This window comes from Aplysia californica, unplaced genomic scaffold, assembly GCF_000002075.1.
Source record: "Aplysia californica isolate F4 #8 unplaced genomic scaffold, AplCal3.0 scaffold00432, whole genome shotgun sequence".
Lineage (NCBI taxonomy): Eukaryota > Metazoa > Mollusca > Gastropoda > Aplysiida > Aplysiidae > Aplysia > Aplysia californica.
The window spans coordinates 482,870-500,434 of NW_004797702.1; the positions used below are offsets into that span (position 1 = coordinate 482,870).

Here is a 17,565-nt window from a genome sequence, read left to right on the forward strand (position 1 = left end):
TTGGCCTGGTTTTTGCACAATACTAGCGCTCGGTCGTGTGAGGAGCCGGCGAGAGGAGTAAAGAAGAAACACGTGTCCAAAAAGGACCCCCGCCCCCGCGCGCATACTCTGTTGAAGAGAAAATATAGAGAGGACATATACGGTGATATTTGGAAGGCGTCATTTGCTGTTGTTGTTTGGGGGGGGGGGTGCGCGCGCCGACATAACACTTCATCCTTGTCTATATCGCAGAGTGCCAATCTCTCTCGCCCCCTCTCTCTGTTTTTTCTATCTCTCTCTCTCTCTCTCTCTCTCTCTCTCTCTCTCTCTCGCACGCGCGCACGCCACTCTCTGTCTCCCTCTGTTCACAAGAGAGACACACACACACACACACACACCCCCCCTCTCTCTCTCTCTCTCTCTCTCTCTCTCTCTCTCTCTCTCTCTCTCTCTCTCTCTCTCAAACACACACACACAAACACACAGACACACACACACACACACACACACCTCCCCCTCTCTCTCTCAAACACACACACATACACACACACACATACATACACACTAACAACCCCCTTCTATCTGCCTGCCTGTCTGTCTGTCTGTCTGTCTGTCTGTCTGTCTGTCTGTCTGTCTGTCTGTCTGTCTCTGTGTGTGTCTCTCTCTCTCTCTCTCTCTCTCTCTCTCTCTCTCTCTCTCTCTCTCTCTCTCTCTCTCTCTCTCTCTCTCTCTCATTCCTAGAGCGAGCTAACAGAGTAATGCCAACAGTACTGTCACTGCCGCAAAAAAACACATTTTAATGGTGAAAGGCCAATTTGAAAGCTCTTGATGCAAAGAAATAAGCCCTGGTGTTGTACATTAGAAATAAATTTGAAATTAAACTGCAAAGAAAGAATGAATAGGTTTTATAAAAATCAAGCACTGGATCTAAATCTATGCCTATATTTTGTTCATCAAAACGTTCATGACTGAAGTAAAAAGCTCGACAGCCACGAATTTTGCCATGAATACTTGGAAATGAAGGAACCGAAATGGAGTTAAGTATGTATTCCTTCAACATTAATAAATGTTTTCGTTTCAAACCAGAGTGCTTGGCGCTCATGTGACCTTATGTAGTCGCGAGCGCCGTAAAACTTTTTAAGAGACAGCCTGCAGAACAGTTATACATCTTTCGCAAACACACAAACTGCCACTTGGAAACGGCAAAGAAACGCAATATTCTTGTAAGAAAAGAAGTGGAGAATATATTACTTATTTTGTCTCATTTACCACGACAGCAGAGTGCTCACGAGGAATGATCATGTTTCGATTTTGAAATTGTTTTCATTTTACAAGGCAGAGGATAGATCTAACTTTAAAAAATGATAATATTTTTGTTTCAATTAGTCTAGCCGAAAATTGGAAAGGCCTTAAGGTCAGCAAATCATTTCTGTGTTTACTAAACCATGGCGCCATCAAGGTCAAACTGTGAACTCGGACCAACGTGTCAGAAGTGGCAAATGCACTGTCTGGTACTACTACTACTACTACTACTACTACTACCACTACCACCACTACCACTACCACTACTACTACCACCACTACTACCACTACTATCACCACTACCACTACGAAGAAGAAGAAGAAGAAGAAGCAAAAGCAGAAGAAGAAGATGGAGAAGGAGAAGGAGAAGGAGAAGGAGAAGAAGCAGAAGCAGAAGCAGTAGAAGAAGAAGAAGAAGAAGAAGAAGAAGAAGAAGAAGAAGAAGAAGAAGAAGAATCGTGGCGTCGCTGGCCTAGTGGTTAGGCTCTCGGACTCGCAATCGTAAGGTCGTGGGTTCAAATCCCGTCAGGGGCCCGACGGAGTGTCCTTTGGAAAGGCACTCTACACCAACTTTCCTCGCGTCACCCAGGTGGAGATGGGTACCAGGCTATATATGTATGTATAGAAAGATTAGTGTCTGCTGAGGGCGTGAAATCCGCATATTTGCCGTATACTTTTGTACTTGTATGCTTTCCGGGAAGCCGGTAATGGTTCTGAATAGAATGTTATGCTGTACGGTAGAGCGTGGACAAGCGCTAATTATTAATGCAATTATTATTAATGCTTTGTCTGATGGCAGTTATGTCTTGCATACATAAATACGAGTGAGCAGGGCAAAAAGGTCAATATTTATTGCACAAATTGCACGACAAGTCCATCTGAGGTGACACAGGACCGGCATAGTGGACACCACGACCGGAGATAGCAGATGACACCAATTACATGTAATGTCATTTGTTCGTGAAGATTCATAATACATGTAATTGCGTGTGAATGTCTTCTGCAACTGCTGTTTCGTTTAGTTCTAGTAAGAGTTTTACGGCACTTGCAACACAAAAGGTCATATAAGTGCCGAAGATTAGAGGAGTTACAAGAGAGTAATAAACACAAAAAAGGAGGGGAGATAAGGACGACAGATGTTTGATAAGAAAGAAAGAGCAAACCACACCAGAGCACCCGCCAACCACTCGCCTGTCGAGCTGCTGCTGCTGCATGTGATTGTGAGGTCAATTTTCTGTAGTTGTCTTCTTTTCTTTTTAAATAAGAATCTCACCACGACCAAATATATCGCATAGTAAGAGAGAGCCTACAGAACAGTAATATACCGAGTTGCAAAAGTTCTGTCACACCCACCTTAAAAGTACAATAACTCGTTTACTATTCAACATAGCTGAGAGAAATTTGGTACACGAAATCCTTATTCATTTTCTGCCAACATGACATGAAAAGAATTGACAAATGTCTTTCTTTATTCAAGAGAGATAATTTTATTCACACTGACCCTTGCAAAATCCAAATCAAAGTTTGCTCAGTATGGCGTGTGGCCTCTTTCAGCTTGAATTACTAATACAAAACGTCTGTTCGTTGACTGAATTAATGTCCTTATGGTTGTTTGAAGAATCCCCTGCCATTCCTAGTGAAGTGCAGTCTTCAGTTCCTGACGAGTTTATACGGAGTGCAGCCTGTTTCTAATCCTCCAGTCAAGGCCATCTTACAGATGTTCTGTTGGGTTAAGGCTTGTTGGTCTTGCAGGACAGTCCAGAACAACCATTTGACGAGTTTGGAAGGAGTTTTCACTGATCGTAGCCATTTGTGGTCGGACATTGTTTTGTTAGCAAATTCCATCATCCGTGACATGTAGGGCAGTCACTGTAACGAAGAATTTTGTCACAATACCGTCGTCTCTTGAGGTTTTTTGAAAAGTAACCAAATGTGTATGACAAAGAGCAGAGATTCCACCCTATACCATCACATTTCAGCCACCGATTCGGGTCTCTTGGGGGACGTTACTTTTGGGAAATCTTTATCCTTTTCTTTTAAACCCTTTTTCTCTTCCATCAATGCGACGAATTAAAAATCATAACCATTGCTTATAAGAACACTTTACCAACGTCTTTAATTTCATTGCCAATGTTGTGCCAAAATCTGGCGATTTGTTCAATGAAACAGGGTTAGAAAGGCTCCACGCAAAGGGCGATAATCACGTAATCCACGATCTTATAAATGTCTAATAATAGTGTTTTAAGATAGTCCGAAGTACCTGACAGTCTATGCACTAAGTTGGAACGGGATTTGTTCATGGGTGTTGAAAATACCCACTTCTGACTTCGAGTTGTCGCCCTTGGTTGACCAGGTCTAGGCCTGTCTCGGATAGTTCTAGTGGTGTTAAAACGTTGTTCAAGCGTTAGATGGTTCTTCTACACACATACGTGTCTTGCAACAGCAGAAAGCGCAATTAAAGAATTTATCATGCACACAGCGCCTTTATTTTCTGAATTTATCAGTTTTTTACTTTGAAAAAACAGGTGGAAAAAGTACCCAACCGTAAAAAAGTACATAATTCCATAGTGCGTTAAGTGTGTTTACATATTGTCTACGTGATTCAAAGCAAATGTTGCGTGTAGGAAGTATTGATTTCAACGTAGACCTAGAAAAATCAATACCAACACTTTGTCCACGCACTACTTCCGGTTTATGATTTCTTTCGTCTGCTCTTGCACAAGGAGTCTCATAAGTCACACAAGTCGTACTTTTAATTTTTACGGCAATTCTTAGACTGTACCCGAAAATTATCGTAATACAATGGGTGTGACAGAATTTTTGCAACTCAGTATAAATGTTTCACAAACACACACAAACAGCCACTTGGAAACGGCAAAGAAACGCAATATTCTTTTAAGAAAAGAAGAGGAGAATATATTTATTTTGTCTCATTCACCACATCAGAACACCCACTGATATTCACACAGAAAAAAAGTAACACACAAAACTTTTGACTAAAAACAGACTTAAAATATTACATGACGTGAACAATCAATGGAACAGTTGAGAGCTACTGACCAACTCCAGGGTCACATTATATAGGTAAACTTTGAATTTGCATGGAAACAAGCAAGCCCCCTCCCCTTGCACCAATGCGGGCTATCACATCATGGTACAGGTATCCAGTCACAGTCTTTTGTTTTTTTTTAAACGAGGGTTTCAGAGAGGGTCACGTGACTGAAAAACATCACTGCCCACATAAACACTAAGATAGAAAAGTAAAACCTCATATACACATACATAAAGTAAAATATAAATACATCAGATTGAGCATTTTCTTGATTTTTTTTTCTTTGACACAGCAAATAGGTGAGAAATCCACACTGTGCCAGAGGCTTTTCTTAACACTAGGAACAAAAAATGTTTTAACCACACTCAGTGCACTAAATAACAGAAAAAAAAACATTGACGAAGGACAACATGCACAAATGTACGCACACTTTAGAGTGGATACCATGGAAGTCTCAAAAGGATGCAACACACTCGTATCTTACATCACTTTACACAGGTCTTCTTCTTTGTGATTTGTTTAGACAATCTTTAAACCAAACAAGAAAACTGAACATTACAAGGGTCATTTAAAGCTGGGAAAAATGAGACAAAACATAAAAAAACAAAACTGAGAGTGAAGCACTTACCAATGGCACTCTCTACAACTTGTTTGAAGCTTTGAGTTTAAAAAAAGCATGTCAACTGACATGAAAAAAGTTATTTAGTGCATGAAAAGAGCAAGTCAGAGACAGAAACGAGGGAGAGTTAAAACAAGTAGAACCTGCCTATGGCGGTCGCTAACCTCCTGATCAGTAACTTTATTTTATTAAAAAATAAAACTATACTAGGAAATAAATGTCAGCTTAAAGATTGAATAACGATCATAAAATCAACATTAATATCTTAAACCTACTGACCGCTTTTGATTTATAGGTCATGATCTCACAGTTTTAAAAAAGATGCCTGTGAATGGACATCTTTAAGCTTGATACCATTTAACAAAGCTATTGATGACGCAAAAACAGATGCAATAATCTGGACAGCCATTATCACTGACATCATATAGATAGATCTTCGGCTCATTTGATAATCCGTTTTGACAAAAGAAATGGAGTAACTCGTAAGACCTATGAGTTGAACTGAAAAGAACAAGAAAGAGCTTAACACAAGAACTTTGACAATCAAGCAAGATGTAAGGAGAAAATATTAGTCTTTTCATGCAATATTGAAACCTTTCCTAAAGAATGTGCACTGAATGAAAATAAATCTGACCTTGACTGGAATTTGAACTGATAACATACCAAATGATTTGTCAATTAAAAGTGATTAAAACGTTTAGACTTTATCTACACATAAATACCACAGAAAAAAAAGTAATTACATAAAGTATGGAAAATATACAAACAAGTATTTTTTTAAAACCAAAAACAATACAAGAACTTTCACATAGAAGAGAAAAAAGACATATGGTTTTGAAGATTGGTGAAAAATGCTTTAGACCTTTACTTTTTGTGTAAATAATATTGACAGGATAGTAAAAAAAAACAAGCAGCTTGACATTTCCAGATGGTACAGAACAAACTGCTAGACTCATTAATACAAGTCTTTTTGATACAGAAAAAAATCCATAAGATCTTTGAAAACTTGTATGTAGACATAACACTCCACTCTTGAAAAACCTATACTCTAGATTGAGTAAGTTCCTGAAAATCTGTATAAATTATACTTTAAACCACAAGCCTAGAACTTGTAAATGATACAGCTTACTTATCCATAACACCAAACATTGTAAATCTCAAAACCCTCTCCCCTTATAGAAGTCTTGAAACTGTTTCTTGAGCATGAAGTACTACTGTTGCCTCTTAACAACCACAATTCTATTCTTTCCATTACATCAAATACACTACAATTTTCCCACGGAAGCTGAAGAGGAGTGGACCAAAACAAAGATCTGCATGACTCATTTTGATTTCACCGTCTGTCACTTCCGCTCAGAACTGTCTTGATTCTGTGCATATAGCCTTGCCATAATCAACTTAAAATATGTACCTTAAATAATCTGTCTAGAACATTTTTAAAATTAAGAGGAGTCAATTCATCAGCCATATGCACCAGTACAAAACTTGTTCTCACTCAGTACAGATTTCAGTCTCACATGATCATTCAAAATAGTTGAAGAAAACAAAGAAACACAAAACGGCAAAAGAGAGTTTTTACATTAATATCATGTACACTGGAACTGGCATTATCCAGGAGCATAGAACAAGAATTGAAAATAAAGGATAAGAATAGGAGAGCATTTATTATTTATGATTTTAAAATTGGGGAACCGGAATACTTTTCACCCCCCCATTCAAAAGAGAACTAACTTGTTAAATCCTCCGTACTAAATATACTAAATCTTTTGTTAGTCAACAAGGAAGAAAACCTCCTAATCTACTGCACTATTGCTGTTTCACATAGAAAGTAGAAAAGCCATTTCAGGAACCTTGCAAACCTCAACATCCCCTCCGACCCCCCCCCCCCCCCTGGAGAAAAAAAAGAAGCCGAGTCCCAAAACAAAAATAACAATAACTTCAGTGAAATTAAACTATGAGTAAAAGAACCCTAAAGGAAAATAGAAACAAAAGAGGGTGAACTCGATGTACCGATACGAAAAAAAGATTATCCACTAAATCTTCCAGCAAGTTTTTAAAAAAAAATTAATTATGCTTTCAGTTCATCTCCTCCTCCAGGCTGGTGCATAAAATTCTTCATTTCATTTGCCCTGAGGCTTAAGTTACCCAGATGTCTCCTCAAATGCAATTTTGATTGTAAAACAATAGGATAGTCATATGGTTTATGGGGGTGGGAACATAACTTAAGTCTTTTGCACTATTGTCCGTTTTTCATCCAATTGCTCAACTGGGCAGATCAAGTCTATGCCTAAGTGCCCCCCCCCCCCCCCCCCCCCGCCCCCTTAAATCAGGAAAAACAAAAAGTAGGGAAATATTCCAGGTAGTGCAAGAAAATTCTTACCCTACTTCAGATTCTAACCTCAAACTTCCCCATTTTGGTCAAGTCTTCAGCTCACAGCCACCAGCTATGTTGCATCAGTATCAATACATGAACAGTAATGATGAAGAAGAAATTACATGATGTAATTTGTCATGAATGAAACCAAGGGGGGAGGGGGAGAGAGGGGGGATTTTTAAAAAACATACATGAATTTACATAGAAATCTTCTGATAAATGTGCCACAATTTCCGAGCCACAACCTAGGTAGTAGTATAATCAAATTTGTCAGTTCTGACACCTTCAACGACATAAAGAACAAGTCAGGAACAAGGCTATACCCAAACAACCCCCAAACTGTTTCACGAACTCAAGCACATCATTGAAAAGGGGCAAGAAAAGAGTTAAAAAGATATAATTAATCAGCAGCAGAAAGGGAACATATGGTCACTGCACAGACAAAATACTTGGACAAGCAGATTGGGGGGAAAAATCAGATTATAATTAAAGACAACAGCTAAGAGTTCAAAGTGAACTGTGCATTTTGTACCTGAGCAATGTAGTCAAATATAGCTTTGTAATAGATTTTTAACATTTTCATATATATAAATCAAATGAGAGATAATTTCACGTTTACAAGGCTGAGACTAAACGACTACAGATGGAATATGAGAATCCAGAAGATTGAAGACTGAGGAGAGATATTAATGGTTCTCTTTTTTTTCTACTGCTGCTTCTTCCATTTGTCTATATTTTACTCATCAAGCCAGAGCTGCGACAGTTCTTTGTCAAAACAAGAAACTTTTTTCAGGTCCCGACTGAAGCGAAACAAAGCAAACAAATTAAGTCTTTTCAAGCAAAAAACATCTATACATACTACTCTTGACATCAAAAATTCCATGCTACAATAAGTTATTACATTTTCTCTATTATTGTCGGGAAGTATAAAAAAGTAGGAAATTATTCCCCTGAGCACAGAGTACCAATAATAGCCCTAAAAATTTTAATCCAGACATTAAAGGGTGACGAAAATTCACTGCATGTATGAAAAAAAATCCAGGCAGAAATCGGAAAGTGGAATCCTAGATCCCTTTTGAAAGAAGTGAGAATTTATTTTAATTCAAAAGGGGTAAGACACTACTACTCAAGTTGTAAGACTGAGATTTTGGAGATTGAATTTTACACATTGTAAGTAATCTAAGGGTCGTGGGACTTTCAAAGAAAATACAAAGGCAGAAGGCCTTTAAGCTTTCTACATAACCCTAAAGCTCAGAACCGGATTCAGATCTTGATGGCCTTTCCTGAATTCCATCGCGCCACATGAAAGGGAAGCAAATTATGAAAAACCTTAAAAATCAGAAGAAAAAAATGTTAAAGTCTATACATCCGTTTAAGGGTCATGAGAGAGGAAAATAATGTTATGATAGCCCCAGAAACACATTGCTATGGATATTTTGGTATCACACCAGAAGAAGACTATTCTTTACAGTGGAGAATCAAAACTTAACCTCAGTCTGTACTTGCTAATTAAAATTAAAAGTTAGCACACAGAAATCAAAGAGAGTGTAAACTCTGCTTAAAGGAGCGCTACTAATAGAGGTGCAGATGGAAAAAAAAATGTCAAAGATGAATCACTGGCATAATGCTAGTCAAAGCATACTGAAAATCTAAAAAAGCAGTGTCCACTTATTCTACTAGTCGGTTCAGGAAGATCAAGTTAACTCAAGAAAGACACACTAGCCAGTGCACCGTTGTCAAACTTGATCATTGATCCATAATTTGCTTAATCCAGACTCACTACACATGGCAGACACCTACCTCACAGCACTGTGAAAGCAAATAGTGGCAGCACAAACGTAAGGGTGGAGCTAGCAAATTCATCCCTTCATATGTCACATGGTCTCTTTCTAATTTGCAGTTTCCCCCAAAAATAAACATGCTTTATTTTGGACATTAAAATCGAGTTGAGCCAAAAAAAAGACCAATTTAGAGAAATATGGCCTGAAAAACAACAGCCATTTTGAAGATTAGATCACACAAAATTGGACGGGAATTGTACAAGTGCTTTAAACAGACTTGAAAGCTTCAACAACTTCAGCCAAATCTTTGTTTATCAGTTTGTTTATGCACCTTAAAGAGAACTTAATTTTGTTTGTGTTATGAATGGCCAACAAGGTCAAACTACCTTTTCAATAATCATAGTTATTCTCAATACACTTCAGACTTTTTTGCAGACTACAGATACACAACAAAATCAGAGTCTACAGTTTTCTTTTTGCTCACATAAAAAAAAAACCCAAAAAAGCTGGGAATTCTGCTTACACAATAATAACTAGTGACCAGAAAAGCAATTTGAAGAAATAAATCAATAGTAAAAACTTGAACAGATATTGTCTAACAAAGATATATCATCATCATCAGTCTGAAATGTGTTAGCTTTGTACATCTCATGAGCAAACAGTCATCCAAGAAGTCCACCAGCCCAAAAACACAATTTGAATGCACAGAAGTTTATAAAGAATATGAAAATAAATATAAAACATTTTGTGTTGTACAAAGTTCAAAACATTTTAAGCGAATGAGTATCAATATAAGCACACATGTTACACTTCAAAGTTCAACAATAGGTAGCTATATAAACCTCTTACTCAGTAGGGTTAATCTTTCTCTCCCTCATTTATTTGGCAAAGCAATTCCATTTCCTGTGCAAACACAGCACATATCCCGCACCCCAAGCCTTGTTTCCTTTTGACACGATGAAAGAAAATACTCCTGTTAAAGGTAATGACAAAAAGCAAAGTCCCATATGTCAGATCTCGAAGAGGAAAAATAAAAAATACTTGAGCATAGAAAAAAACCCAACCCATCTTCTCTACATGCCTGAATTCAAATGTGTACCTGGGAATATTACAAGAATAACACTGTAAACTTGAGAGTCCCTCCTTAAAGAGAAATAAATCATTGTAACAATAAATCTCTCACTTCTGCTAACACAACACTATGACTTTCCCTATTCCCTAAGGGCGGAGACATCTTAAGTTGTTCACTTCGGAAAGCGCATTATATTTATAAACATGTCTGAAAGTTCATTTACACTTTACATGTAACGTCAGACTTTAGGAAGAGAAATGGGTCATCCTATCCGAGAAAAAAAATCATTATATTGATCAAAAACGAGGAGAAAAGTGCACTGTAAAATAAAAGCCGACACAAGTCAAAATACAAATTCAAGAAACCCATGAGGCAATCCTTTTAGCATCCACAGAAAAAATACTGCTTTGCATAAAACTTGATATCACATACTTGGAAACTGGCATCCAATAGTATGACTAGTTCATCATCCCGGATTTTCCTGTATTCACTATATTGCTGTTGCTTTTCATGAAATTGAACAGCCATTGCACGAAAACCAATGAAATTGGCTGATAAATCTGTCCCTTTGGATATGGCAAATAGCTGCATCCCCTAGGAAATATGAGAGGATTACACTTTGCTGTTGAGACTGTCATGTCCAACACACAGTAAATTTACTAAACAGTAATGGCTACCCACATCAAAGGTATGGTCTTGTCAACCACCGCCACTTCTAAAGCAGTTTGAACCATGTAAAGATGTGATCCTCTCAACTCAAAAAGGGTAATTGTGAAACAAATATATGATGGCAGCATCAAATTGGGTGTCAAAGAAAATCAGCATTCAAAAACAACGCAAGTCATCCAACAAAACCTATATTTTCATCATACTTGACTGTTTGATGAATGTTTGCCTTCTAGCAGCAATATTTCATGGAATTAAGAAATTGTTCATACATATAGAATTAAAGGGGGGGGAAAAAATATATATATACAATTCTTATTTAGTTATTCGCATTTTTTAAAGAGAATAAAAGACCTACTACCAAGTAAACTGTATCTGAAAGTGCATTAAAGTAGGAAGTACAAATGAGGGATATTACTGTACTTTAAGCGCAAAGCATAAGCTATTAGTATTAAGCTAGTTACCAGTTGAAAAGAAAGAAAAAAACCTGCAAAAATCTATTAAAAACTTTTATGCTATTGATAGACAGTTCAACATAGCGCATTATTTCATATGAAAAAATGATACAAACGAACACATACTATTTCATTGTTACAATACTAGTTGCAAACAACTTTGTATTTGTACCACAATACATCCCATTAATTTTTAAAAGTTATAAACAAAACAAATCTAGTTCATTTGAAAGCTTCAAAACACAACTACAGTTTATCCAACTTCCAAACATCTAAGGCACACTTCATTTACTATTCGGCAGCCATCAAGCAGAAGCAAATTATTGCCGATCTTGAGAAAACTGCACATATTGCTGTTGTATCAAGTTACCTGTACAACAAAGGGAGGAAAAAAACCCCCAAAAAACTACAAGGTGTGGGACTTAAACTGATATTCCACACACTCTCGCCTTTCCCTGCACTTCTCTGCGGCATTTATTTTTGATTAACTTCCTAAGAAAACTAGTTGTGGCCATTATTTCTTTTATTCTGCTATATAATTAGCAATCTGACGTGTTGCAAAATCCATCTTATAATAGCACAAGCAATTCTTTTGTAAAAATAGTTATACCAAACTCTAGAAATACCAATAACTAATCATTTAATAAGTTAAATACCACAGCTTTAGCAACACAAAGCATCATTAACCAACCAGCAGGAATTCTTATAAAAAGCCTTTAAAAGATCAATAAAAATGGTTTTCTATGATAGTGTTACTTGCACAATGTTACATTTCCCATAAAGTCACATAAACAGTCAAGTGAACACATGTATGACCTGTTTCAGGAGAAGACATATTGTCATCTCGTATTCATCACACGATCACATACCAGACAGCTGAGACATATACTCTTACCATGCAGCAATGCAAGGCCATTCACCACGCCACCACTATGCCTATACACATTCATAACTTGTTCCCCGTCCATACAAATTCACTTATGTCCCTCTCAAGTGAATGTTCACACTTACAATGTAACTCTCATAGTAAAGACATGTTTACACAAAAAAACAATACTGATGATTCCACTACACTTCATTTTCAGAAGGAAAAAAATTACACGTATATAAACCACAATATCTGAACAAAAGTAGTGCATTACACTCTCCTCCTTCAAAAACTCTTGCCACAGACAACAGGTCTCAAATCTGTGGACTTTCTCCCTCTTCACTAAACTGCCGAGTCGGAATCTACAGTATGAACATGAAGTCAACCACAGACACTCGGCAAGTTACCAAGCCAACCTGAACAAACTCTCTGGGTACTGTTTTAAAACAAGTTAACATTGACTTGCATAGGAAAAATACAGAAGCTTACCTTTTGTACAATACATAATTTGAAAACTAAAATGAAAACTGAATAACTGGTTTAGAAAGCAATTGAAAAGATGCATTTATGGGGGGGGGGGGGATTCTCTTCTGTGAAACATACTTGACTATTTCAGATTCTCTGGGACTATCTTCTGATCCCACCCAAAAGGTCAACATTGACACAAGACAAAAGTTGTGGATACATTTTTTTACAACTCAAAAGTCTTGGTCTCAAATGCAGGAAGAAAGACATACAGTCAACAATGGAAACACTTTGTTTTAACAAAATAGAATTCAGCCCAAGAGCACAAATTTCCATTAAAAAATCATTCAAACCGGAGGAAAAAAATTAACCTTATACAGAACTTCAAAATGTCGCTGAACTTACTGATTAAATCATACGATAAACCTCCGATATCATTTTTTAATTATAAAAAGTTCCACAGAAAGCTAAGCCAATCTTTCACTTTATTCGGACAGATGACATTTACAAGATATGATCGAATTTAACAGAATAGCGAAGAACTGCCAGATAAATAGTTTGACAAAACAAAGCAGGAAGAACAACAATACGACGGATGGTGTGCGCTGAAAAAGGTAGTTTTGCTTTGTCATTCACAACAAACCATTTGCTATTCCCAATAAGAAAAGGTACTTCTCACCAGAGTAACCACCATGCAGCACATTTAGGAGAATTTTAACAGGTACCTGACATCAGTAATATAAACCTATCGATCTTTGGTCTCCCTTCTTTCATCACTTTTTCCTACTGATTTGCAGGTGAACTGTGAACTGAATATATATACAAAACACAGTTCATACAAAACACAGTTCATAGCAGGCCAAAAAATTCATGTGCAGATTTGACAGTGTTAGTGTAAAACATCCAAAGGTAGAAGAACAAATCTTGAGCAAATTTTCTTCAATCCTATAAACCTGAAAATACCGAAAAAGTATCTCTAAATGTGAGTCATGGCTAGCAGTAAAGTGATCAGCACAGCCTCTCAGAACAGAATGTCTTTGCCTTTTGTCTTGTCTGCCACAAAACTGGTGAAGCGTCTCAGAAACTTGGGGTATTCCCTCTTGTAAACAGCTCTTAGGACAGATGCTGGTGCCCAGCCACCAGGATTGACTGTGACAGATAAACAGAGACACATGGAACATTCTAAATTTGCATTCCAACACTTGTTCAGTTTCTTAGAGGTAAAAAGAAGAACATCTACACAATAAAGCTTACTAAGTGTACGGGAAATTTATGGGACAAAAAAGTAACCACTATCAAGTTGGAAAATTGCTAAAAGGAACTTGAAATTTCTTTCTGATACATAGAATAAATTGTATTGTCAAAAATATTATCTCTCTTTATAAGAATCTATGTTCAACTCGCCTTTTCTCAGGAAGAAATTAACATGAAATCCATTGATTACCAACGGAATGAGCATTCTCTGGTGTAACAGCATGCAACTGAATATCTATATTCAGATGTACAAAATCTATGATATTTAATTCATTGTATAAACTCTACCCTTATTCATTCCTTTCTTCTTCTCCACCTTTCAGATAAAAGCTTTGCCTTCAAAAAGAACTAAATGGGCATTTAACTCAAACAAGGACAGAGGTTGAGAATTTATATGAATGGATCTGGTTTGGTTATTGTTTCAGGTAAGTTTTTTTTATAGCAAAATCGATGTCAGCCACTTTCTAAATAAAAGGAACAAAATAATTTCTTGTTATACATTCAGTTCTGTGCCAGCTGTAATTCATTTGCTTGAAAAGACAAAAGACAAGTACCCATACAAAAAATAAAACTGAAATTAAAACAATCAAACCACAAAATGCTTGAAGGGACCAGTCACTTCTGGTTTTCAACAAGTGATCTGTTGTAACAAATCCCAGGTCTTCTAAAACAGACAAACAATTGTCTGAGCGTAAGAAGTAAATCTACACGACTGAATTCAATTACTTAAACCTATTATCAATGCCCTCGTGGAATATTACTGGTCATTCCATGAAAAATGAAACTACTTTGACATACGTAAGGCGGGGATGATGACCTGCTGAAAAAAATCTTAAGGGGGGGGGGGGCTACACCTGAAGGCTATCTCGCTTATTACAGGACCGAATTTTACCAAATTTCACATATATAACAAGCATAGGACTCTTAAAATCCGCAATCAAATTTGAGAAAAAAGTTTCCTTTCCATGGATAGGGCGGCCATATTGGATTTTGTTGGCGTGTTTTACATAATGAATACCGCACTTATCGCTAATGGAAATTGATTGTTTTTTGCATGCGTGTTAACAAACATTACATCTAAAAATTTGTCTGTTGTTTTTTTCCAAAACTAATTAGTAAATTTTTTATGAATTTTTTCCTGAGGAAGCATTCAAGTTTGCAAAAAATCCATGAAAATCCACACTCCAGACACCACCAACAAAAATCTATTCCACATAAAAAAAATTCAACACACAAATTTTTAGTATTACATTTTCTCTTCATTCCGTGAAAATTTCATGAAGATTGGACGAAAAATGGGGGAGTTATTTTAAAAAGTATAGAGAAAAGTTGCGTTTTGAGAAAACCGCATAAAGAAAAATTAAATATTTACTTTATGAGGAAAAATATGTTTTTTGGGGGGTCTTATACAATGAAATAGTTGTAGGAGAGGCTGAGGAAGCTAAAAATGCCTACAACTCAAATTCCATAATATTGAGCTGAATCTTGACTTTGAGGGTGTAGCCCCCCCACCCCTCCTAACAGAAAAAGAGCCTGTTTTTGTTTTTGTTTTTTTCTTAGAGGAAGGTTGCCTCTTACAAAAATATAATAAAGTAAAGAATGGCTCCATCACAGCATATATTTTTTTTCAGCAGTTCATCTCTGCATTAGTTGTGTCACTACATTTTCCTGTTTCACGGAATGGCCCTTTCGTTCATTTTGACATTATTTGCGGGATGTTATACTTCTCTGAAGCCCATAGCAAGAGTAAAAAAGAAAACATGGAATCTGGAATGCAAACAAAGTTCACAACTTGAACCTCTTTCCACAGTTGTATTATCAAAATGCCCCATTCACAGTTCTGTTACAAAATTTTGTAAGCCCATGTATGTCAGCACGAAAACAAGCCTATATATACTACTCACCATCAGCTGTGTACGTTATTTTGCATGTGATGTTGTCCCTTGATATTTCCCCATCGGCTGGTGGTTCTATGATCGTCTCACAGATAAGGGCCACATTCATGGTTATTCTCACATAGGTGTTTGGCTGCAAAGCGATAAGAAATGGACTAAATCATTCAAGATTTTATTCCCATTCATATCTCAGCGCACAAGGGCCACAGAACTCAAAAACATTTTTCTTCGACCTGAACAAAGTTAATTAAGAGAACTTAAAAAAAAAAACAACATACTTTTAAGGGCATAGTCAAAATGACTTATTTTCAAGTCTCTTTCAACATTTTCTGCTCATCTCTGTCCTGGAAAAAAAATTGAGGCACCGTGGTGAAACCAGGCACTCGTCAAAATGATGAAATCAAAGAAAACTGCATCCCCTCCCATTAGGCAATTTTTATTGATTTTTTCTATTTCGGGCTCATCACCTTTCCGGTCCATTTAAGAGCACATTTATGTGTGGATTTTACCCAAAACCATTGATCAAAGACACAAAGAATGTAAATTTGCGGTTTCTAGGGACTCTCAAGCCTTGGAAGTCGCCAAACTTTCATGGCCATTTTCTCCCTAATTTTACCTCTGGTACCCGGCGACCCCTACTTCCATTAAGTGCAAAATACTCAACTTCTATTCAAGGTAGAAGGGTATTTTTTCATCATAAGCAAGACAAATGTACAAGCTTTAAGATGATATCAATAACTCCATTTGCCAAAATACTGATGAGTACCTGATTCCACCAAGTCGTGACACAAATAATTCTTCACTTTCTCTTTTTCTTTCTCCTCAATCTCCTCTTCATACCCCCTCGACAGTCCCTATAGCTTTTTTTCCATACCCTATTCTCTCCTTATTTTCCTTCACTTCCTTCTCATTCATATCTTTCTCCCCCTCCCTTTCAAAAAAGTCATTCAAAAGAAAATCGTTTAAAATGAGAATCATAATCTTTCAAAATCAATGCACATAAAAATAAGGCTTAAGAAAAGTTTCTCCTCACTGGACAATCTGGGTGTTCACAGGAGTAGTTGACCACTATCCAGCTGTCGGGTCCCTCGTCATTGCTCTTGGACATGTGCCTGAGGTGCGACCAGAAGCAGGCATCTCGCTGTGAGGCCGGCCACACTCTCTTTATCACATTGTTGCTGATGAACGTGTCATCCGACAGCCATTCCACCACTCGGCTGCTGTCTAGGGTTGCTGCAACACAGAGAAAGCAAATGCAAATTACATTCAACTCTGCTTCTATGTCACAGAAAGAATTTCATAGCAGGAGGTACATCCCACACCAGTCATGAGAGTCGGATAATCAGATTTCCTGCATTTATTGGATTTGAAACATATACTGAAAATGACATCATATACTGCACAGAGTAAAAAACAAACTTCATACAAATGCAACAAACAAAAACAAGAAAACCCCACCCATTATTACCCAAATTACAGATACTTCTAGAACAATCACATGAGAACAACAAATCTTTCACAGTCTGATTTTGCAACTCATGACGATATTTGCATGTTATAATAGCTCTAATTTTTTTTCTCACATTGCATAGACCAGAAAGAAATTATGACGACTTAAAGAAAATGAACTAAGCCAAATGGCTAGAACCCAAATGGCGGCTGGATCTGAAAAGTAAAAGAAAGTAAAAGAAAGAAAATGAAAGAAAGAAAATCAGCTGTGTGCCGAGTTAAGTAAGGGTTTGAAATCATAAGCTGCCTGAAGGCAAAGTGCCCTAAGAAGTAG

General features: G+C 37.0%; 1 protein-coding gene across 2 annotated transcripts in view; it reads right to left on the reverse strand.

The window, feature by feature from the left end:
• Window positions 1-7,011: 7,011 nt before the first annotated feature.
• The window catches only part of LOC101845635 (ceramide transfer protein), a 34,800-nt gene continuing 24,246 nt past the window's right edge, over window positions 7,012-17,565 (reverse strand). For both annotated transcript variants that reach the window (XM_005104701.3, XM_005104700.3), the window contains exons 12-14: window positions 16,816-17,015; window positions 15,792-15,915; window positions 7,012-13,782 (exon numbers count right to left, since the gene is read on the reverse strand). In XM_005104701.3, the coding sequence (XP_005104758.1) occupies window positions 13,655-13,782; window positions 15,792-15,915; window positions 16,816-17,015 (452 nt within the window). In that variant the 3' untranslated portion in view covers window positions 7,012-13,654. The remainder of the gene's footprint in view (window positions 13,783-15,791; window positions 15,916-16,815; window positions 17,016-17,565) is intronic.